Source organism: Carcharhinus amblyrhynchos, chromosome 5 (genome assembly GCF_965287045.1).
Source record: "Carcharhinus amblyrhynchos chromosome 5, sCarAmb.v2.hapA, whole genome shotgun sequence".
NCBI classification, from domain to species: Eukaryota; Metazoa; Chordata; class Chondrichthyes; order Carcharhiniformes; family Carcharhinidae; genus Carcharhinus; species Carcharhinus amblyrhynchos.
The window spans coordinates 27,847,405-27,872,713 of record NC_137328.1 but is presented as its reverse complement, the minus strand read 5'-3'; the positions used below and the strand labels follow the sequence as shown (position 1 = coordinate 27,872,713).

The 25,309-nt window shown below is 43.0% G+C and overlaps 1 protein-coding gene across 3 annotated transcripts in view; it reads left to right on the top strand.

Moving 5' to 3' along the window:
* The window catches only part of LOC145342927 (adhesion G protein-coupled receptor L3-like), a 937,845-nt gene that overhangs the window by 810,224 nt on the left and 102,312 nt on the right, over nt 1-25,309 (top strand). For all 3 annotated transcript variants that reach the window (XM_080188553.1, XM_080188552.1, XM_080188551.1), the window contains 4 exons: nt 4,144-4,353; nt 9,293-9,513; nt 16,522-16,588; nt 17,325-17,416. In XM_080188553.1, coding sequence (XP_080044679.1) covers nt 4,144-4,353; nt 9,293-9,513; nt 16,522-16,588; nt 17,325-17,416 — 590 coding nt within the window. The remainder of the gene's footprint in view (nt 1-4,143; nt 4,354-9,292; nt 9,514-16,521; nt 16,589-17,324; nt 17,417-25,309) is intronic.

Sequence of the window (25,309 nt, the reverse complement as noted above, 5' to 3'; positions counted from 1 at the left end):
GTTTTGTCCTGGCTCTCCGCTTCCACCCTAGCTCCCTAAATCCCTGTTTTAAATTCCTGTCCCTTCTTTTACTTATGTCATTGATACTGATGTGTACCACGACTAGTGACTGTTCCCCTTCCCCCTTATGGATCCTGAAAACACGGTCTGAGACATCATGGACCCTGGCACCCGGGAGGCAAAATCCGCGAGGCTCTCTCAGTGCCAGAGAACCTCCTATCTGTCCCTCTAACTAATGAGTCCCCAATAACTATTGCTGTCCTGCTCTCCCCCCTTCCCTTCTGAGCCACAGCAACGGATTCAGTGCTGGAGATCTGGTCACCACAGCTTACCACTGGTAAGTCATCCCCCTCAACAGTATCCAAAGCAGTATACTTGTTGTTGAGGGGAACGACCACAGGGAATCCCTGCACTGACTGCTTCATCTCAGCTCCTTTCACCATGACCCGTTTATCATCATTCTTCAGAGTAACCACGTCCCTGAAGCTTCTATCTATGACCACCTCTGCCTCCTGAATGATCCGAAGTTCATCCAGCTCCAGCTCCAGTTCCCTAACGGGGTTTTTGAGGAGCACTTCCCACAGGTGAAATCAGCAGGGGCAGTAACAGCATCCCTTACCTCAAACATCCTGTAGGAGGAACATTGCACTGCCTTCCCTTCCACCCCCTTTAGATAAACGTGTGGTATAAAACAAGGAAAAGACAGGAAGGGCTTACCTGATATTCATTCACCCCCTTTAGGTTAGAGGAGGTGGACACGACACGTGTAGTGTCTCGGGTTTAGGAACTGCCCAACTTACAGACCGGTAAAAATAAAACACTTCACCAGCAACCACTGCAACCCGCACTATAAAAGCAAACTACAAATCTTCCCAGGCCTCTCCGTGGCCTACTTCCAGTTTCCTGTTTCCTACTGCACTGGAACAAAAAACTCAGAGAAAAAGTAAGACAAAAATCAAACTCTCTTTACCCTCAACTCTCCTTACATGAATCGCTCTCTCTCTGCTTACTCCGGTGGAACCGTCCCCACTCTCTGATTCCACCCTCACTCTCGGCTTCCGCCCCCACTCTCTGCTTCCCTCCCACTGTCCGAATCTCTCCACCTGACCCTCTCACTCACTGTTTCCCTACCCTTATCTTCCCACTTTCTGCATTTCTCCCCAAACCTCTTGCTGTCCTCCCTTGACCTTCACATTCTCTGGTTCTCTCCATGACCCCTCCCACTCTCTACCTCCCTCCCTCCTGGCGCTGTCCATGTCACTCCATCCAACCCTCACTCACTTCCTCCCTCTGGCCATCTTTCTCCTGAGCCCTCATAGAATCATAGAGAATCATAGAACCCTACAGTGCAGAAAGAGGCCCTTCGGCCCATCGAGTCTGCACTGAACACAATCCCACCCAGGCCCTACCCTCACATCCCTACACGTTATACCCACTAATCCCTCTAACCTACGCATCCCTGGACAGAAAGGGGCAATTTCTTAGTATGGCCCATCAACCTAATCCGCACATCTTTGGACTGTGGGAGGAAACCGGACTACCCGGAGGAAACCTACGCAGACACGTTAACAGTGAGAGTTCAGGATCAGGAAGTGGCAAATAGGAGGTACAGCAAAACAAGGGTTGGGGAGGGAAGGCATGACTGGAAAGATTTGGGAAGGTAATAGGAGAGTTGTAAGAGGAATGTGGTCAATAAGTGAGTCAAGAGAGGCGGAGAGTCAGGAAATATGGCAAGCTGTAGGCAGAAAATTACAATCAGAAGGTAAGTTTAAAGAGTTGTCAGTTACTTGGAGATCAGTTATTCAGATTTTGAAAAAAACACACCTTGGAATTTTCTCACACAAGGCTTTCTCCAGGATGCCTTCACCAAAGATCCACTTCCTGGATTTCAAAATCTCTTTTCAATATCCTCTGCTGTGGATTGCCATCTGCATTGTAGTTTCCACACCATGTTTTAGGTATCCAGCCATGCCAACAGAACACTGCTGCTTCATTTGTTGTATTAACTGTCACTAAACTTTTGATTTATCTCAGAGGATGCCTGGTTTCTCACCCAGCCGATATTAAATTTGGTTCTTGCAGCTGACTCTTCAGCTCAGAGCACTTTCTCTGCTTTTTACTTGATTCGCCTAAACAGAACTTTGTTAATAATCTTGTTTTTGTTCCTTTAATTTGACTGTCTTCCTGAGACGTACTTTCTCCCCCAACTTTTTAGTTTCTGGGCTTTTTGGTTCTTTTGGGAAGTTTGCTCTTTCCCAGCTCCCTAGTCCTGTCCAGTTTCTCCTGGGTCCAGTTTAAAACTAAAACTTTCTAATCTCGGGTGAATACTGGTTGCTAAGCAACAACCCAGTTTTCTTTGAAACCCTGTTTACTTTCAGGCTGTAAACACTAATTACCATGCAGGCACCTGAACCAAACAGACATCATTATTCCTTTCAAATACAGAGCCATGAAATTAAACTTAATACACACAAATACAAAAATACTTCAAACTATCTGTCTTGCCTGCCAGCTGACCCAGATGCTACTGGTTCAGCACACATCTGTGCAGGTTGGTACATCTCAAGTCAATGCCCATATCTGCTCTGGCATCCAATGCAACTAATTGAGTCACACACGATGGAGATATGCTGCTGTGTTTTTACTTGCTGCTGTCCATTGATCAGGCAACCCTGGAGATGTTGCACTTTAACAGTATGGCAAAGTGCTTCAATGCTAATTAATTATTTTTGTAGTCACTTCTGTAATCATAAAAGCCCCAGAGTGTAGAAGGAAACCATTTGGCACACCATGTCTGCACCAACCCTCCAAGCACTTTAACACACCCCACCCCGCAATCCACGCATTTACCATGGCTAATCCCCCTAACCTACACATCTTTGGTCACTAAAGGGCAATTCAGCATGGCCAATCCATCTAACCTGCACATCTTTGGACGGTGGGAGGAAACTGGAGCACCCGGAGGAAACACAGGGAGACATGGGGAGAACATGCGAACTCCACATGGTCACCCAAGGCTGGAATCGAACTGGATCCTTGACGCTGTGAGGCAGCAGTGCTAACCACTGTGTCATTATGCTACCCTAATGTAGGGAGTACACCAAGATCGCACAAATACAATGAAATACATGCTCGGAAAATTTATTTTGGTGATATTGATTGGATGGCCTGGGTAACAAGAGAACTCCCTGTTGATATTCAGAGTACCATGGGAAATTTATGTTCACCTGGCTTCTGTTTATTTTCTTTCCAGAGACATTGGAACTCCAACAATGCAGTATTCCCACAGCATAGCATTGAGGTCTCAGCCTATATAATGTGCTCACGTCTGTAGAGGAAAAAAGAAACAAAAGAGGCCTTGCAATTACATAATGCTTTTACAAACTCTGAACATCCCAAAGTTTTTCAGCCAGAGAAATATTTCTAAAGTATAGCCATTGTTGCGCTGTAGCAAAGGAAGCAGCCAATTTGTGCACAGCAAACTATCACAAACTGTATATAATGATCAGAGTGTCTGGTTTTAATGAGGTTGATTGATAGAGCCGCAGGTGCCACGCACTGAGCCAAGTATGACACAGCTGGATGTAAGCAGTCCCAAGACATTATCTGAAGATAGTAGGGTACTTCCTTGTATCTTGACTTACTTGCTCACTCAAGCAAATCTGCCTGAATAAAAATACAGTTTGTTGTTATTGAAGCAAATGTGGCAGTTTCACAAAGACTGCACTTTAAAATTAATGTATCCACAGTTTGGGACATCCATGGGGGGATGAGAAGACACAATGAAAATGCAAATTGATTCTTACAGGCAGAAGTTGAAATATAAAAAATAAAATTGACAATTAGAATTCATTAGTCTTTGATTCAGTGTCTGTCTTGTTTTTGTCACAATCTGTGCTGCAGATGCTTACAATAAATGAGACTTATTTCAGTGAAGAAAGCATGCTGAAGGTTATGAAGCCACATATGCTTGTGTTTCTGTTTAATATTATTTTCTGCAATCAAGGCTAACAGTAATGATTTGTAATTGATGATTTATTGGAAAAGTCTATCCTGCCAGACTGCAATAAGAGTAAGTTGATGTATTGTATGGATGAATTCAGACTTGTCTATTAACTGGTAATTTCCTTACTGTGTTCCCAGTTTAGTGACCCTGTCCATGAACTGCTGCTGGAAGTTATTACCTGGGTCGGGATCCTGATATCACTTGTTTGTCTCCTGATCTGCATCTTCACTTTTTGTTTCTTTCACGGGCTTCAGAGTGATCGAAACACCATCCACAAAAACCTTTGCATCAGTCTTTTTGTGGCCGAGTTGCTTTTCCTGATAGGAATCAATCGTACAGACCAACCGGTGAGCATGTTTTTGTGTGGGCAACCTACCCTAAATTGACAGTTCCATGGGACACCTGCCATGAATATAACTCCCACTCACTTTCATACCTGAGAGACCAATTGGCTTTCCCAAATTGCAAGCCTTACTGATATCTCAGCCATTTGTTGTTCTTCACATCAAAATGAGAAAGAGTGTTTGCAAGCTATTCCAGGAAGATTATTGCAGCCAAGGCAAGTCCTGTCTTCACCTGATTTTCAAATTTTCCAATAATTGCTCGAAAGAATGATTGGATATAAGAGCCTTAAGTGTCACTGCTACCAGTTGACCCTGTACCAACCCGATCAAGATGACCAAACTTGCAATAGGATCAGGGTTGACCCTGAAGAAATTATTTGGCTGGTGTGTGTAGGGCTTGCTTTTCTGCTGTGTTATTGTGTGAAGACTACTGATGTATTTATGATGCAGGCTGATTTCTAGCGAAATGTTAATACCTACTTGGGTCTTCTTTGTCAAACAAGTAAAAAGACAAAGTCACCATGGTCCATGATGATCATAGGCTGCTGTCCCTTTTAAGGGGGGGAGCTGTCTGATGGTGATTTAAACTGAGGATCACCACACCTCGGGTGAGGGGCATGGCTGAGAAGGCAGGGCCTTCATAATTAACCTCAACTGCTACAGGAATTAAACTCACACTGTTGGTGTGGCTCTGCATCACGAACTAGCTGTCCAACAACATATTGTAAACCTGAATACCTTAGGCCTCGATCTGTATCAGTTGTCCCCACATCGACCATCACCACTCATGAGAATATTTCACTCCTGGTAAATGAATGGACACTATTGCCTTTAATAAAGGACAGGATTTTTTTCTGGTTTAGGATCTTGCTCTCTATGAATGTAAAGTTTAATTTATTTATTAGTTACAATAAGGCTTACATTAATACTGCAATTAAGTTGCTGTGAAATTCCCCTAGTTGCCACAGTCCGGTGCCTGTTAAGGTTAATCCACCTAACCAGCATGTCTTTCATACTGTGGGAGGAAGCCGGAGCACTTGGAGGAAACCCACATAGACAAGGGGAGAATGTGCAAACTCCACACAGACAGTGACTCAAGCCGGGAATCAAACACGGGTCTCTGGCATTGTGAGACAGCAGTGCTGACCACTGTGCTGCCACATGTAGAATGTTGACTGAAGCATGGTGAATATAGCTATGAATTATCAAGTGGCTTTATTTTGTAGAATTAAAATGCGGAATAGCAGTCAAAGAAAGTTCCAATTTATGTGACTCAGCCCTGTTTCTCCCAAAAGTTAAAAAAAAAGCCGTGTGTCGTTTTGTGAGTTGTTTTTGGCATTTGGCATTTCATTCAGGTGACACAATGGCAAACCTGATGTGGCTATATCACTTAGCTCTGAGACAAGGACTGAGTGTCTCACTGTACTGTTCCCCAGCTGGTACTTTGTCTTTGTGTTCCCGCCAGATTATTGGCTAAGATGCAGATTTTCTCAATGTTGTGATTTACCTTGTAAAGAAAACCTGATTGTGCTGGATTGTGTCAAACTCTATTAGGCCTCACTTTTCTCAGCCAAATCTACTCTAGAATCATTCAGTAACAACTCCTCTCCCATGTCTCCTCCAATTGTACATTTTGTTTAAAATGAGGAGCTCATTAGTTTTTTTTGTTTTTGATTTGATACCATTATCTACACATTCCTCTCCTTCACTTTGCTCACCATACTGAAAATCTACAGGATGGTAGGGGCAGTGGTGGCACAGTCACAATGGACCAAACGGTGCTATAACCATTCCAAAAATCTACTCTCTCAGAGCAATCTTAAAAAAAATTCTAAGTGCTGAACGAACGTGAAAATGAAAGAGAATCACACCCATTTTTTGGGCGAGCTATCTTACGGCACTTAAATTCCCAGTGAACTATGTACTCTAGTATAGATTTGTGAATAGAATCCATCCACTCCTATTGCAGGAATCACATTTATGATTTTTTTCTGTCACTCATCTCACACCCTGCCCACTACAACCTTCACCACTGGCCAAACCTTAATGCAGAATATACAGATCCCCATGCTCTACCTCCACTTTAAGTCCTGCCCACCTTGGGCCCCACCCTCTCCTCAAGGGGCACTGCCTGCCCTGCCCCTGACCACCTAGGGGGCTTCAGTGGCCTCCAGTCTCACTGGCAAGGCCATCATGTTTAGTCCCTGTTGATGGGGACGATACATAATCCTCACTGACAAAGACCTCACTGGCGAAGCTGTTAAGGCAAGTGAACCAGGACAATTGCGTCCCAAGCTCAATAATCATATTAAAATTAAGTTATAAATCTTGAAATCAGGGCGCAAGTCTGGTAGAACAGGGCCAGTAATATCACGAGAGGCAAGAAACAGAGTGCAAACCCAGTTTTTCACCTCTTGCGCAATCTTAATGGCGTGCCATGCCAATTGACTGGTGTGATGAGCTGCTAATTTTGCCCCCTATGGTTCTCAGACTCCCCAGATAGCTCCTCATTTCAGCTTCAAATCCTGCCTATCTCTGGCAGCTCCCATTGCCATTTCTGAGTTCAAGCCCCAGCTCCTCCTGAATTGACCACTTAGTCTGCATTTGCTCTCCCCACCTTAGAGGAGACCATTTTATCAGTAGCAAGTGTAGACTAAATTGAAAGAACTATAAGTAAATCACTGCTTCTCTCTCCTCATTGTTCAAGGCTCCAAACATTCCTTCAAGGTGAAGCAGTGATTTACTTCTTGAGGAATTTCATGTCTTGATTAGGCACTTCGGAATGGTACAACAGGCACTTCATTTCTTAATAAAATTATTTTATTCATGTAATGATGTACTTTGTTCTTTTCTTGTGCACAGAATAAAAAACCTTACTGGTCTAAAAGACAATGTGACAGAACATACCAAAGTTCATTTGAACTTCACCACCTGGTGGACCTAATCTTCTGTTCATTGTCAAGACATAGGAAAACAGGAGTAGATCATTCAGCCCATTGTGTCTGCTCCGCCATCCCATATAATTGTGGCTGATCTTCCGCTTCAGTGCCTTTTTCCCCCACGCTATCCCCATATCCCTTTAAGTCATCAGCATTGACAAATCTGTCAATCTCTGTTTTAAGCACTTTCATTGACTAATTGTCCACGGCATTCTGGGGTAGAGAATTCCAAAGATTCACAACCCTCTGAGTACAAAACGTTCCCCTCATCTCAGTCTTAAGTGGCTCCCCTGGTTTGAAACTTCCCAACCGAGAGAACCTGGTTTTGATTTCAATGGGATGTAAATTGGGTGTGTGCTACCAGCAATGGATGATGGGCTTCACCAGATGATTGACAAAATGAAGAAGTTGAAATTTGCACCACAGAATACACAGCAGTTGTCAATATAATTGCAATACCTGCTGTTAGTTTAGAGCCACTTACAGCTCCTATACTTTTTTTTCCCCCCTTCTCCACATTCACTGCTGCCATATGTTCAATAAAGTCATAGTCATAAACACTCGTTACCCGTCATGACTGAAATGCTATTTACAAATCTTTGCATTGTGTAATCCTCACTTATTCAAGTAAACAATTTCTGATGAGCTCATTTATGCACTTTATTAGACTTCAACCACTACAAGAGTAATTTTCCCTCGAATTTTCATCAAGCATTTTGAACTTGTTTTGAAGGCAGGGTTGCTCAGAGCAGGTATGATGACATTGTAGCCAGCCACTCCCCCTCATGATGCCACTGCTCTTCAGGCATAATTACTTTCTCATAAAGCATTGTGAACAGCAGGATTTTCCCCACTAATACTTTCGCGCTTTTTAAACTGTCCACTTATCAATCAAATTGATGCTTAAGTGAATGATTGATGGTCCATTTACTCCAGTGTTTGTGGTGCATCTGTTGGTTTTTTTGGTTGGCTGTGTGTTGTAGTATTTAAGTGTTTCAAGTAACAACAGCTGAAGTCTATAAAGTTTAATGATTGCAGGCATGACTGATGATTTTTAGAAAGCAGGTTATGGAATGGGTCAAATCCCACTGAAAAATATTTGCAGTGACAGCTGAGAGTCACATGAGTTGAATTGTAATTTTTATTAATTCCTGAAACACAGTATTTCCTTGCCTCTAGTTTGTCACTAAGCTAGTCGACTGAAGAACAATGGCTGACCTTAAATGGTCAGAGCACTTATCTCCCAATACTCTCCCTTTAACCCATTTGTTATGTTGCTGCACCTTAACCAGCAGTTCATAGAATAGAATCATAGAATTCCTATAGAGCAGAAGGAGGCTATTGGGCCCATCGAGTCCATACTGACCATAATCCCACCCAGGCCCTATCCCCATAACCCCATGCATTTACCCTAGCTAGTCCCCCTGACACTAAGGGGCAATTTAGCACGACAAATCCACCCAACTCACACTTCTTTGGACTGTGGGAGGAAAACGGAGGCAAGCAAACACAGGGACGACACGCAGAGTGTGACCCAAGCTGGGAATCGAACTCAGGTCCTTAGCACTGTGAGGCAGTGGTGCTAACCCACTATGGCACCATACCTCCCTAAAGCAATTGCTACTGCTTTTTACAGCACCATTTTTCTTTTCTCCGTCTTGCATTACAGTTAACTCTGTTGCCTCTTGGGTGCAAAGACATTTATTTTGACAAAATAATCAGGTCAAAGACTTTCTGATGAACTTACGGAGATTTTTGAGGCATTTGCACATTCAATAACTGAGATTAGGAAATTTGCCCCAAACTCTGCACCGGTTAAATTTGTAAATTTGCTGACTGTAAGGGAAACTTGATGCTTCTTGATGACTCTTGTGAAATGCAACTGCAGCTAGTCATTAAGAAAATACTTGGAAAGTTGTAATACCTGATTTTTTTTGTGGATTCTAAAGATTAAGAAGTGAGAGAATTGCATCTTGCTGATCTGTCAGTTTGGTTTCCTGCAGATTGCTTGTGCAGTATTTGCTGCTTTGCTTCACTTCTTCTTCCTGGCTGCGTTCACATGGATGTTCCTGGAGGGGGTTCAGCTCTACATTATGTTAGTGGAAGTCTTTGAAAGTGAACACTCCCGCAAAAAATATTTCTATCTAGTTGGATATGGAGTACCTGCACTTATTATTGCTGTTTCAGCTGCTGTGGACTACCGAAGTTATGGAACAACAACAGCGTGAGTCTGTTATTTTGCTTTGAAAGGAAATGCTGATAATTTCTGTCCGTTTGATGAATTTGTAAATGTGAAGAATACAGCTGGAGATGAGTACATGAAGATAGGTAATTTTGGGGCGGCCTTTTCCTTCCAGATTTCCAAGCGCCAATAACAGGATAAAATGCAGGCCAGAGTACACGTTGTGGGAAGTAGTCATTCAATGTGATTTTTCACCAGGGGAGGCCATTATGACCAGAGGGTGGGCTCAACATTCAATTAAGAATGGCAGTGGGCACTCAAAGCCAGAGGGCCAGTCAAAGGATTTCCATGAAAGCAACAGCAGGCTGTGGTTAGTGAAAGAGGTGATGCTTCATATTGAGGATCCCCTCCCTCCAATCTTTTAAAAATTTAAGTTGAAAATAGATTTTGCAGTCAGGCCACCACTACGCATGGGTGGGGTATGGAGCACACCACAGAGTGGCCTGTGGCTGGTGTAGCACTCAGACAGGCCTGCCTGGAGTGCCAGTCCTTGGCTTCCTGCTGGGAGGCAGCCTCCAGGTGCCTTAGCCGAACCCCTCGTTTGGGCAAAAACCACCTAGGGGCAGGATGGAGGGTTATTTTTAACTTTTACACACCTCTGATCCCAGCCCCAACAGGTTCAAAATTCCAGCTGTTTGTGTTAAAATAAAAGCAGTTAGTTGAAGATATTGTTACATAATCAAAGTTACTAGACAACCCATTCAACACCTGTGTTATTATTAGAATTTTATTCACACGATAGACCATTGACCAGGTTTATGGATGAAAACTGAGGGGTAATGTTTGCAGAAGAAAATCTTCCAACGTAGATCAAGGTCTTGAGTGAGAATAGTGAGCATTTCAGTAGCAGAGATTCCCTGTAATGAAATGTTTATTGATGTTCTCTCAGAAGTAAGTTGGCACTGTTTGTAGATTTTAAACTTCCAGATTGGTTAATGTGAGTGAGCTGTCTGAAGTGGAATTGCTAAGTAGTGCAAAGTTGTAATGTAAGTAAAATTACAGAAATTATCATCCGGCTCGACAATTGCTCTCTCAACTCCAATCATTTCCTTCAAATGAAAAATGTTTATACAGGATTCTAGCTATACTTATCTTCTGTGGGATATGTGAAACATTATTTGCTCCAGTCCTACTTTGCAGCTCTCCCCACCCACTCCCTGTATTTACTTTTTTCCAGAATATTGATGACTGTAGTGATGACATTTCCTGTAAGACCATAAGACAGAGGAGCAGAAGTAGACCATTCTGCCCATTGAGTCTGCACCACAATTCAATGTGATCATAACTGATCTGATGTAATCATCTTCAGCTCCACTCTCCTGCTTTATCCCCATAACCCTTGATTTCCTTACTGATTAAAATCTGTCTATCTCAGCCTCGAACGTACTTAACGATCCAGCACCTACAGTCCTCTGCGCTAAATAACCCTACAGATTCTGTACCCACTGAGGGAAGTAATTCCTCTTTATCTCTTTCTTAAGTGGGACACGCATTACTCTGAGATTACACCATTAACTCTCCCATAAGGAGAAACAAACACTCAGCATTTAGCCTGTCAAGTGCCCTGAGAATCCTGTATGTTTCAACTAGGTGGCCTCTCGTTCTTCCAAATTTCCATAAGCACAGACCCAACCTACTTAACCTCTCCTCATCAGAAAAATCCCTCCATTAGAGACGCAAGGACTGATTAAGGACAGTCGGTGTGGCTTTGTGAGTGTAAAATCATATCTCACAAATTTGATTGAGTTTTTTGCAGGGGTAACCAAAAAGGTAGATGAGGGCAGGGTAGTTGATGTTGTCTACATGGATTTTAGCAAGGTCTTTGACAAGGTACTGCATGGTAGGTTGTTGCATAAGGTTAAATCTCAGTGTCCAGGGTGAGGTAGCCAAATGGATACAAAATTGGCTTGATAACAGAAGCCAAAGGGTGATGGAGAAGTTATTTTTCAAACTGGAGACCTGTGACCAGTGGTGTGTCTCAGGGATCGGTGTTGGGTCCACTGTTATTTGCCATTTATATTAATGATTTAGATGAGAATATAGGAGGCATGGTTAGCAAGTTTGTAGACGACACTTAAGATTGATGGCATAGTGGACAGTGAAGAAGGTTATTTCAGATTACAACAGGACCTTGATCAATGGGGCCAATGGGCTGACGAATAGCAGATAGAGTTTAATTTAGATAAATGTGAGGTGACACATTTTGGTAGATTGGACCAGGGCAGGACTTACTCACTTAATGGTACAGCACTGGGGAGAGTTACGGTTCAAAGAGACGTAGGGGTATAGGGTCATAGCTCCTTGAAAGTGGAGTCACAGGTGAACAGAGTGGAGAAGAAGGCATTCGGCATGCTTGGTTTCATTGGTCAGAACATTGAATACAGGAGTTGGGATGTCTTGTTGAAGTTGTACATGACACTAGTAAGGCCACACTTGGACTACTGTGTACAGTTCTACCCCATTATAGAAAGGATATTATTAAACTAGAAAACATTTACTAGGATGCTACCAGGACTTGATGGATTGAGTTATAAAGAGAGGCTGAATAGACTGGAACTTTTTTCTTTGGGGCATAGAAGACTGAGGGGTGATCCTATAGAGGTCTAAAAAATAATGAGGGGCATAGATCAGCTAGATAATCAATATCTTTTCCCAAAGGTAGGAAAGTCTAAAACTAGAGGGCATAGGTTTAAGGTGAGGGGAGAGGTACAAAAGTGTCCAGAGGGGCAGTTTTTTCACACAGATGGTGGTGAGTGTCTGGAACAAGCTGCCAGAGATAGTAGTAGGGGAAGAGGTTTTGTCTTCAAAAAAGTATTTAGACAGTTACATGGGTAAGATGAGTATAGAAGGATATTTGTCAAATGCGGCAATTGGGATTGGCTTAGGGGTTTAAAAAGAAAAAGGGTGACCATGGACAAGTTGGGCCAAAAGACCTGTTTCCATGCGATAAATCTCTGTGACTCATTCCTGGAATCAATCAAGTGAGCCTTTCGTGGACTGTCTCCAATGCCAGTCTATCTTTCTTTAGATAAAGGGTTCAAAACTATTCATAGGATTTCAGGTGTGGTGTAACTTGCGCCGTGTATAATTTTAGCAAGACTTCCTTTTGTCTTCCCTATTATCTGCTAAACTTGAAAGCAAGCTTTTTGTAATTGATGCATGAAAACCCCTAAATTCTTCTGTGTTTCAACTTTCTGCAGCCTTTCCTCATTTAAATTATATTCTGCTTCTTTATTCTTCCTACCAAAGTCATGACATTATATTCCCTCTGCCAAGTTTTTGCCTACCCACTTCACCTCTCTATATCTCTCTCTTTAGACTCTTTGGGCCCAATTCTCCCAATTTGAGGCTCAGTGCCCACACCAGAAGGAAAATGGGAGTGTTTCCCACCTGTGCAGTCAGTGTCTGCCTGGTGGGATTCACCCACCTGAAAGAAGCTGATAAGCTAATTTCGAGCAACCCACCAGCCAGCCTCACTGATCCAAGATTGGGCCACCGTTTTTAAATGACTCCCCAGTCTTCATGCTTGGGGACAGGACTCCCTCCCCACAAAAAATGAAATGGTAACCCCCCCCCCATACTGACCAGGGCAGCTCTACCATCCACTCACCAAAGAGAGGTCATTTCCGCTCCTCCTCCACCCCCCTCCCCCATCCCACCGCCCCACCACCACAAATAGTAAATTACCCCTAATCCCACACTCAGGTATCAGGATGACCCGATCTGGCCCCCTCTTCCACTCAACCTCTCTTTCCCCTAAGACTTTCCACTCAGCATTCCTACCCTCCAAACTCACCACTCAACCCCCCCCCCCCCCTTCATGCCATGCATATTGGTTCCTGGCACCTTGGCATTGATAACCTGGCCTGGCACCTTGGGCCCCGAGGGGGCTCAAGGAGGTAGGTCCAGTGGCCATTTGCTTCTCTGCTGCTTCAGGGGAAGGATCCCTCAGGGGTCCTGGGAGTTGGGTGGGACAGTCCCTTATTACATTGACAGCTCAATGGATTTCTATCAAGCTCCAGGCACCTGCGTTTATTTTCATTTGCCTTCATGCGTTTCAAGTACCTCACTGTTCCTGACCATTGTTGATAGAGTCTAAGCCAGATAGCACCTCTTGGGCAGTGCCAGCCTGGCACTGATGCCAAGGCAGGCACTGGATAGTGTTAAAGGGGCGGGGGCCTAAGGGAGGGGCAGGGCCTGAAGGGAGTGGGGCCATGATGGGGGCTTGGGGATCAGTCTGAGGGGTGGAATTGGAGGCCGTGATCGGCTGGAGGGTAGGGTGGGTGATGGAGAGGAACCGGGCATGGCGATCAGGGTTGGGGTGGTGATGGGTGGGGAGGGGTGGGGGCAGAAGGTGATATCTGGGGCAACAAGAATCGTGTTTAGGATTTTGTGTCTCGGTGCCATGGGAGTTTGTCTAAATATTCTCTCCCATTTTCATGCTCATTTGGCACTTAGCATTTTTTTTTGGTAAGATCATCCGCTCTGCTTATTTGTTTTAGGACTTTATTCCCTGGAGCGTAGAAGAATGAGGGGAGATTTGATAGAGGTGTATGAGATTTTGATGGGTAGAGATCGAGTGAATGCAAGCAGGCTTTTCCCACTGAGGCTAGGGGAGAAAAAAACCAGAGGGCATGGGTTAATGGTGAAAGGAGAAAAGTTTAAAGGGAATATTAGTTGGGGGGGGGGGGCTTCTTCACACAGACAGTTGTGGGTGTGTGGAATGAGCTGCCGGATAAAGTGGTAACTGTGGGGTCACTTTTAACATTCAAGAAAAACTTGGAAAGGTTCATGGATGAGAAGGGTGTGGAGGGATATGGTCCAAGTGCAGGTCAGTGGGACTCGGCAAAAAATGGTTCGGCACAGACAAGAAGGGCCAAAAGGCCTGTTTCTGAGCTGTAAATTTTCTATGGTTCTATGGTTTCCTTGTTCCTCCCTTTTGGCCTTACACCATAAACTCTTTTCTCATTTAATCTCTCTTGCCTTCCACTATACCACAGACTTTCACTTTTGTTCTTTTTCCAATACTCCCGTGCCCTTTGCTTAAAATCTAACTTTCCCAGTTCTGAAGAAAGATCATGGATGTGAAATGTCGAGGGTGATCTTGAGCCCGTGTTCAAAATCTGTGTGAATGTCGGCGGGTCTCAAAATCCGGAAGTTGCAGACCTTGCCAGCGTGAAGGTGATTTTGGAACCTCTCTGCCCCTCGCCAGCAATACCATTGGGTGTGAGCCTGCTTTACATGGAATTGAATAGATTTTAATATAATTAAACCGCCCCCTGGCCAAATATTGACTCACCCGCTGCATATTGACACCGCGCCAACATAACGCCACTAAGACTTGAACCCGTCACGGTGTTCTCCCTGGGGCGTAAAGGTAAATATAGTCTCCGGGGAAGAGGGACAATGACAATGTCCCTTGGCACTGCCCCTTGACACAAGTTGGCACTGCCAGGGTAACACCATGCCTGGCAGTGCCAACCTGTGCCAAAGGGCAGACCCCAGTGTGAGCCTCATGGAAGGTTGGGGGTGGCGGGGATTCATTTAGACGTGCTGGTGGCTGGGAGCAGACGGAAGAGCTGGGGGTGACAGCAATGCTTGTTAGGGGAAAGAGGATGGAGGTGAGTGCCAGCTCAGACTGTGGGGGATTAGGGGTGTTGATGGTGGGAAGAAGGGGCCAATGATTGGGGTAATGGCAGGGACAGTGCCGATGATTGAAGGAGGAGCTGTAAAGAAGTGTCCACTCCAATTGTGGGTGGAGAGGAAGCCCCTGAGACCTCCATTGTGGGCTGGGCTGGGGAGATATATTCCTGTAGTGATCAGAGCACCCTTTAAAGGTTGCACCTCAATTTCTAAGCAGCGGGGTTTTGCTGCACGTTGAGGTCCTATCCCCTGCATGATGGCCTAAAACACATCCCTTGATTTTTTTTTTGACAGGAGTGTGGTTAAAAACTGGAGAGAAAATCTGGTAGAATTTGTTAACTCTGTTTCTCTCTCCACAGATTCTGCCTGTCCTGCTGAGTATCTCCAGCAAGTTCTGTTTTTATTTTAGATTTCAAATATTCAACAGTATTTTGCATTTGTGCATATTTCCCAATTGTGCCTATCTGTGCCTGTGCAATTCTTTTCAGTGAGTTCTGGAACTCTTCAGTTTAATGAGCAACTGCCTTGCTTTATGGCAATTTCTGTCCACTAATATCAAACAGATACAGCATGCATAAGAAAGTTTTACCTGCTTAAATGTGATTCATAAAATTCATTCTCACTTTAAATCCATGTCGAGGTTCTTGTATTTTTTTAAATATATAATTCTATTTGAAAGGACTTGTCAAATCCATTCTGTCCATCTATCACATAAATGAAACTGGAAAAAGAAGGTAATTTTCAAGAGAACTACAATTTGCTTGTGTTGAATGTAATGGGAAATTATGTGATTAATAATTTAGGTGAAGGTCATATATCTGCCTGAGCTTTTTATAGTGTTTTCAAGCTAGGAATTAATTATGTTAATGAAATATATTTTTAACAATCTGAAAGCCTGATCACCTCAACTCATCAAAGTTCATATCATGCTCTTTATTTTACTTTGGATAGGGCTTTGCTTTGATCAATTCTGTTAGATAAGTGATTGACAGGTTATAGTTAGTGGGGAGGAGAAGGAAGTTTAAAGCTCGAAGATGTAATGGCTGTGTTGCATTTTTATTTCCCTGTGATGATTGTCTTGACAGCTGAGGCAGGTGCTGGCATACACACGTGTGCTGTCATCACATCTTCTGCTTTCTTTTCTAAGAGTTAATTATCTTCCTCCATCAGTGATGCTGTCAAAAATTGGGCCTATAATTCAACATTTAAATGAACAGTGGTGTAATAATTCCTGGCTCTCAGTGGCTTGATCTTGCAGAGCACATTTCCTCTCTGTCAGTCTATGCTGTTGATGTATGTCCCACACTCAGACCTTGAATGCCTGTTGTCCCCTGCGTTTCATTACAGATGTTGGTTGAGGCTCGACACCTACTTCATTTGGAGCTTTATAGGCCCTGCGACCTTGATTATTATGGTAAGTACTGCTAATTAACACACCACCTCCAAGGGCATAAAACAGACTTTCAGTGGACCTTTTCTGTGTGTTCCTAATTTATAGGCATTCGTTTTAAAAATAAATGTTCCTCCCTGACCCATTTAGTCACTGCAAGGAATTATAGGGCTTTGGGATGTAAAGGGATATGATGGTGATTTCTGCAGTAATGGATCCAAAAAGAATAGCTGCAGTGAAATAGTATATTAAGAATAGATGTTTTAATACTTCAATAAGTCTATGAAAATGTATAATCTCTGCAGACTTAAAGTCAAGGTAACCCATTGTTTTGCTTCTATTTTCAGACATGTAATATTCTTAATAACAATGCAATTCTGAATCATATTGGAGACACAACTGAAACAGCAAGTCAGCCACTAGTTGTGTGAAGTTGATTCAGATACGCTAGTATTACTGTGTTCACGAGGAACACAGAAATAGGAATAGGCCATTCAGACACCCACTGCATTGTGAATTAATAGTGCAGATTTTTTCCCACATGGTTAAATGTGATGTCAGGCATCAGGAGGAATAGACTGAATATAAGTTTCATGCATGTTCATTGAGGAAGAATGAACTCTCAAAGGAAAATTACTTAGCCTGTGTAACCTTTTGCCATGTGGGGAATAGTATATGGACTGGAGGGACCCTAAAAGAAGAGACATTTTAAAATTAAGAAGAGAAACTTAATTTGGTTTTCCTTTTCTCAAATTTGCAGTTAAATGTGATATTTCTTGGGATTGCTCTTTACAAGATGTTCCATCATACAACTGTGTTGAAGCCAGAATCTAGCTGTTTGGACAATATCAAGTAAGTTGATACCATCAACTTCAATGAGCATTTGCTTCTTTGAGAAAGCTGTTGTTAATTTGGGATCTAAAAATGAGGAAATAGTTCCCAGACTTTTGTCTGTTTTGTGTCACTTAACATTTGAACATTGCATTAACCTTTCAATGTAGTTCAGTAGATAAAAGGATTGTATTGTGTTAAGATGTCACTTGTAACCAATGTAAGCACCTCCTTCCTCTTTAACCAGATCGCATTTCCCTTTCCTTTATCAACTCGCACACAATTCCTATAATGTATAATGGTATGTCTGAAATAACCAAAACATTTTCAAGCTTTAATAATATGTTATAAAACCAGGTGTCTTGTTCTCAGCTGCAACATCAGGTAGGTCATAAGTGGGGTGACACAAAAGAAAGTAAACACCATCTCAGTTTGAACTTGAGTTTCTCTTGCATAGTTCCCACCATCATCTCTTTTCTGTCTCAAGTAATTTAATCTGACACTTTTTTTCCTCCACTTCCTCTGGCCCACTGCAAATTACAATTTTTTTTGCTAAGATTCCTTCCAGAATTTCCATGCCCTATGCGTATACCATGAGAAGGATAGGCTATTGTGGTTCAAGATTCTACTTGTATTGTCATAAGGTGCACCGCAACCCATTGTTTTGGCAAGCAGCCAGTTCTAATGAGATCAAAAGCACAAAGTGCTGGGAATCTGTGGCTTTTTTGAGACAGGTTTTTCATGCAGTAGCAAACTAACATGTGATTGTTTTGACATTTAAACAGAGCTTCAGGGCAGGCTAGCTTGGCCACACAGCAAGTCGGGTATGTTGCTTTTATGGTGGTTTGTGCCCCTTGTTACAGTTTTTGTTATGACTTTGAGGGTTCCTGTGGTCTTAATAATTTCCACACTAGTGACTTGCAACAATCATCTCCAGTATTCAATCCATCAGTATGGGGTTATTTTCTCCAATAGCCCAGTATAACTATTCCATTGTCTAATGTTTTGAATAATGGCCATTGATTCCCTGGATAGCTCAGCTGGTTAGAATTGGGCACAACTGATTCAAAATATAGGATTGGTAATGAGAATTTGACTCATTCCAATACATCTCAGTGAAATATCAATTATCCTGTCATTACATTCTGAGAAATTTAATTTTGTTCTCTTTATTCTGTTGCTTGGCAGATTATTGCAAGTATTTGTCTCCAAGTCCAAAAATCTTTTTGAAAACTTCTCAAAATGCATTTCTCACAGCTTTTTTCTCATGCCTATTGGTCCAGTTTTCTGGATTTAGCTTTTGAACAAATAAGATGGGATTAATTTACCTAATCATGTGTTTTGATAAGACCTTTAATTTTCTTAAATTTCTACATGAAACACAGAAACCTGGCAAATAGACTGTATATTGCGAGTAAGCAATAGAAGTAATTGGCAGCCTGATTTCTTGAGTAACTATTAAGATTAGTAATGGAAATCATTGTTGCACAATGGGTACCATCTCTGCCTCTGAACCAAGGATCAAGCCCTACTTGAGAACCTCATGATCACAGAAGGAACACTGATAACATGGCCAAATTGGTTGATTGTCAACCTGTAAGTCCTTCCAGTGTGCCTATGGGAGAGTGGGAGAGTTTCCGTGATATGGAGTGGTACCCATCAAACCTCTGCAACAGGTTGGTCATCTGCCTCAGGAAGATGCAGACTTGAGCATAAAAACAGAAGATGCTGGAGAAATGCAGTGATGGCACTGGAACCAAAGAAGAGTTATATTGGACTTGAAACATGAACTCTATTGTTGCGTCCATAGATGCTGTTTTTTCTGCACAAATGCTACCAGGCCTGCTGAGATTTCAGCACTTCCTATTTTTATTTCATATCCTTAGAATCCACAGTACCTTTTCATTTAAGCACTGCTTCCTCTGCCTCATGTGCCACCAGGCATGGGAGAGAGGAAGAAATAATTAAGATCAAAAGTAAGGTTGTTCAGCCATCACTTTTTTTTAAGCAGACCCATTTAATCTTCTCCCCACTGTTTCTTGCACTAAGAGGCTTTTCTTTCAAGTAAATATTCAATTAATGTTTTTTCTTAAGAGCATCAGTGAATTTTACGCTATCTCTGAAGAGCTATTTTGTGTGTATTTTTTTTAAATCTGATATTGCCTCAGTGTGCCAATGTTTATTTCCTAGACAATATTAAGAGACAAGTATCTCCTGCTGATTATCACCTACTACTGTCAGTCAGCTGATGAATCAGTATTTCCCAAAGTATGTCCACCATCTACAAGTCACAAGTCAGGAGTGTAATGAAATACTCCCCACTTGTCTGAATGCAACTCAAATGTTGGAACCAATTTGGATGATAATATAGGGGTCATGGTTAGTAAGTTTGCAGATGACACCAAGATTGGTGGCATAGTGGACAGTGAAGAAAGTTATCTACAATTTCAATGGGATCTTGATCAGTTGGGCCAGTGGGCTGATGAATGGCAGATGGAGTTTAATTTAGACAAGTGCAAGGTGATGCATTTTGGTAGCTTGAACCAGGATAGGACTTACATAGTTAATGGTAAGGCATTGGGGAGAGTTACAGAACAAAGAGATCTCTGGGTACATGTTCACAGTTCCTTGAAAGTGGAGTCACAGGTGGACAGGGTGGTGAAGAAGGCATTTGGCATGTTTTGTTTCATAGGTCAGAAGATTGAATACAGAACATTGGTAAGGCCACACTTGGAATACTGTGTATGATTCTGGTCACCCTATTATAGAAAGGATATTATTAAATTAGAAAGAATGCAGAAAAGGTTTATTAGGATGCTACTGGAACTTGAGGGATTGCGTTATAAGGAGAGGCTGAATAGAACATAGAACATTACAGCGCAATACAGACCCTTTGGCCCTCGATGTTGCGTCGACCTGTGAAACCAATCTAAAGCCCATCTAACCTATATCATAACCCATTCCAATATCATCCATTTGTTTATCCAATGACCATTTAAATGCCCTTAATGGTGGTGAATCCACTAATGTTGCAGGCAGGGCATTTAACGCTCTTACTACTCTCTGAGGAAAGAACCTACATCTGTCCTATATCTATCACCCTTCAATTTAAAGATATGTCCCCTTGTGCTAGCCATCTCCATCCGTGGAAAAAGGCTCTCACTGTCCACCCTATCTAATCCTCTGATCATCTCATATGTCTCTATTAAGTCACCTCAACCTTCTCTTTAACGAAAACAGCCTCAAGTCCCTTAGCCTTTCCTCATCAGACCTCCCCCCATACCAGGCAACATTCTGGTAAAGTTCCTCTGCACCCTTTCCAACGCTTCCGCATCCTTCCTATAATGCGGCGACCAGAATTGTACGCAATACTCCGAGTGCAGCTGCACTAGAGTTTTGTACAGCTGCAACATGACCTCATGGCTCCGAAACTCAATCCCTCTACCAATAAAAGCTAATACACCATACGCTTTCTTTACCAGCCCTATCAACCTTTGTGCCAACTTTCATGGATCTATGCACATGGACACCGAGATCTCTCTGCTCAACCAAGTAACTTACCATTAGCCCAGTACTCTGAATTCCTGTTACTCTTTCCAAAGTGAATCACTTCACACTTTTCTGCATTAAACTCTGTTTGCCACCTCTCAGCCCAACTCTGCAGCTTATTTATATCCCTCTGTAACCTGCAACATCCTTCCGCACTGTCCACAACTCCACCAACTTTAGTGTCATCCGCAAATTTACTAACCCATCCTTCTGTGCCCTCATCCAGGTCATTTATAAAAATGACAAACCTCAGTGGCCCCAAAACAGATCCTTGCTGGACACCACTAGCAACTGAACTCCAGGATGAACATTTCCCATCAACCACCACCCTCTCTCTTCTTGCAGCTAGCCAATTTCTGATCCAAACTGTTAAATCACCCTCAAACCCATGCGTCTGTATCTTCTGCAATAGCTTACCGTGGGGAATCTTATCAAACACTTGACTGAAATCCAAGTACACCACATCAACTGCTTTACCCTCATCTGCCTCTTTGGTTGCCTTCTCAAAGACCTCAATAAGGTTAGTGAGGCATGACCTATCCTACACAAATGACTATCCCTAATCAAATTATTCCTTTCTAGATGATTATAAATCCTATCTCTTATTATCCTTTCCAAAACTTTATCCACAACAGAAATAAGGCTCACTGGTCTATAATTACTTGGGCTGTCTCTACTCCCCTTCCTGAACAAGGGGATAATGTTTGCTATCCTCCAGTCTTCTGGCACTATTCCCGTAGACAATGACAACATAAAGATCAAAGCCAAAGGCTCTGCAATCTCCTCCCTAGCGTCCCAGAGAATCCTAGGATAAATCCCATCCGGGCCAGGAGACTTATCTATTTTCATACTTTCTAGAATTGCTAACACCTCCTCCTTATGAATCTCAATCCCGTCTAGTTTAATAGCCTGTATCTCAGTATTCTCCTCGACAACTTTGTCTTTTTCCTGTGTGAATACTGATGAAAAATATTAATTTAGCACCTCTCCTATCTCTTCGGACTCCACACACAACTTCCCACTACTGTCCTTGACTGGCCCTAATCTTACCCTAGTCATTCTTTTATTCCTGACATACTTATAGAAAGCTTTAGGGTTCCTTGATCCTACCTGCCAAAGACTCCTCATGTCCCCTCCTGGCTCTTCTTAGCTCTCTCTTTAGGTTCTTCCTGGTTAACTTGTAACTCTGAAGCACACTAACTGAGTCTTCAGGACTCATCGTAATATAAGTCTCCTCCTTCCTCTTCACAAGTGATCCAAATTCTTTAGTAAACAACGGTTCCCTCGCTCAACCCTGCCTGACAGGTACATACTTATCAAGGACACGCAGTAGCTGTTCCCTTGACTAAGCTCCGCATTTCAATTGTGCCCATCCCCTGAAGTTTCCTTCCACAACCTATGCATCCTAAATCTCGTCTAATCGCATCATAATTTCCTTTCCCCCAGCTATAACTCTTGCCCTGTGGTATATACCTATCCCTTTCCATTGCTAATGTAAACGTAACGAACTGTGGTCACTATCACCAAAGTGTTCACCTACCTCCAAATCTAACACCTGGCCTGGTTCATTACCCAGTACCAAATCCAATGTGGCTTCGCCTCTTGTTGGCCTATCTACAGACTGTGTTAGGAAACCCTCCTGCACACGTTGGACGAACACTGACCCATCTAAAATACTCGAACTATAACTTTTCTAGTCAATATCTGTAAAGTTAAAATCCCCCATAACTACTACCCTGCTACTTTCACTCCTATCCAGAATCATCTTTGCAATCCTTTCCTCGACATCTCTGGAACTTTTTGGAGGTGTATAAAAAACTCCCAACAGGATGGCCTCTCCTTTTCTGTTTCTGACATCAGCCCATACTACCTCAGTAGATGAGTCCTCATCAAAAGTCCTTTCTGCCATCGTAATACTGTCCCTGACTAACAATGCCACCCCCCCCGCCCACCCCACCCTTTTACCACCTTCCCTGATCTTACTGAAACATCTAAACCCCGGAACCTGCAACAACCATTCCTATCCCTGCTCTATCCATGTCTCTGAAATGGCTATAACATCGAATTTCCAGGTACCAACCCATGCTTAAGTTTGCCCACCTTATTCCGGATGCTCCTGGCATTGAAGTAGACAGACCTGAAACCACCTTCCTGCCTGCCAGTACACTCCTGCGACCTTGAAATCTTATTCATGACCTCACCATTCTCAACCTCCTGTATACTAGAGCTGCAATTCAGGTTCCTAACCCCCCCCTGCTGAATTAGTTTAAACCCTCCTGAAGAGCATTAGCAAATCTGCCCCCCCCCCCCCCCCCCCCAGGATATTGGTACCCCTCAATTTCAGGTTTAGACCATCCCGTTTGTAAAGGTCCCAGCTACCCCAGAATGACCTCCAATTATCCAGGTATCTGAATCCCTCCCTTTTGCACCATTCCTGTAGCTACGTGTTCAACTGCTCTCTCTCCCTGTTTGTCTCCTCGCTGGCACGTGGCATGGTAACAAACCGGAGATAATAACTCTCTCTGTTCTAGCTCTAAGCTTCCACCCTGATTTCCTGAATTTCTGCCTTACGTCCCCATCCCTTTTCCTACCAATGTCTTTGGTGCCTAAGTGGACCACAACTTGGGGCTGGTCCACCTCCCCCTTAAGGATCCCGAAAATACGATCTGAGACATCACGGATCCCGGCACCTGGGAGGCAACATGCCAACCGCAATTCTCTCTCATTCCCACAGAGTCTCCTATCTGTCCCCCCAACTGTGGAGTCCCCAGTGACTAATGCTTTACTCCTCTCCCCACTTCCCTTCTGAGCAACAGGGCAGATTCTGTGCCAGAGACCTGTACCCCATGGCTTCCCCCTGGTGAGTCGTCCCTCCCAACAGTATCCGGTATTCTTGTTAGACACAGAAAAGGCCACAGAGGATCACTGCACTGACTGCTTCATACTCCTTCTGACAGTCACCCAAGTATTATCGTTTCTAGGAGTAACTACCTCCCTATAGCTTTTTTCTGTAACTGTCTCTGCCTCCCGAATGAATAGACTGGGACTTCTTTCTCTGGAGCTTAGGAGGCTGAGGGTGAACTTAGAGGTGTGTGAAGTCATGAGTGGCATTCTCAAGGTAGATAGTCAATATCTTTTCCCAAAATTAGGGGAGTCTAAAACTTGAGGCCATAGATTTAAGGTGAGAGGGGAGAGATACAAAAATGTCCAGAGGGGCAATTTTTTCACACAGAGGGTGGTGAGTCACTGGAACATGCTGCCAGAGATAGTAGTGGAGGCAGGTACAACTTTATCTTTTAAAAAGCATTTTATCTTTTAAAAACCATGGGTATGTTGGGTATCGAGGGATATGGGCCAAATGCGGGCAATTGGGATTACCTTAGGAATTTTAAGAAAAAGGCAGCATGGACAAATTGGGCTGAAGGGCCTGTTTCCAGGCCTCTATGACTGTCTGACAATGTTACGCAAACATGCCCTATAACAATGCAAAACAAAGCAGCCTGCACATTTTTTTTTTAACATGGGCATCACTGCTGGCCAGTATTTATTGCCCGTCCCTAGTTGTCTGAGGGTAGTTGAGAGTCAACCACATTGCTGCAGCTGTGGAATCACACATAGGACAGATCAGGTAAGGACAGCAGATTCCCTTCCCTAAAGTACATTAATGAACATATGGGTTTTTCTGACACTTGACAATGGTTTTAAATAGAAGTTGGAATGAAGTAGATTCTTAATTCCAAGTATTTTTTATTGAATTCAGATTCCTTCATCTGCCATGGTGGGATTTGAACCCAAGTTGCCAGAACATTAGCTGCATTTCTGGATTTACAGTCTAACAATTATGCCAGTAGACCATTGCCTCCCCATGGTCATCCACCACATTAAAAATTCTCTCTCTCCACTACCAACATACAGTGGCAGGAGTGTGTCCCCTCAATAAGATGCATTGCAGCAACTCATGTGACCTCTAAGATCTAGAAAGATAAGGTCAGCAGATGTATGAAAATATCACCATTTAAAAGTTCCCCTGCAAATTGCGCACAAACCTTTCTGGCAAATATATCACTGTTCTTTCACTATTGGTGAGTTGAAATCCTTGAATTTGCTTCCTGATATGAGGGTGTGCCCTCACTACACACAGACTGCAGCAGTTAAAGGAGGTGGTTCGCCACCACTTTTTCAACGGAAATTATTGTTGGGCAATAAATGCTTGAGTGAATATACTATATATTAAAAAAACTGTTGCATGTTGTACATCATTGGAAAGAAAGGGCGGCACGGTGGCACAGTGCTTAGCACTGCTGCCTCACAGCGCCAAGGACCCAGGTTCAATTCCCAACTTGGGTCACTGTCTTGTGGAGTTTG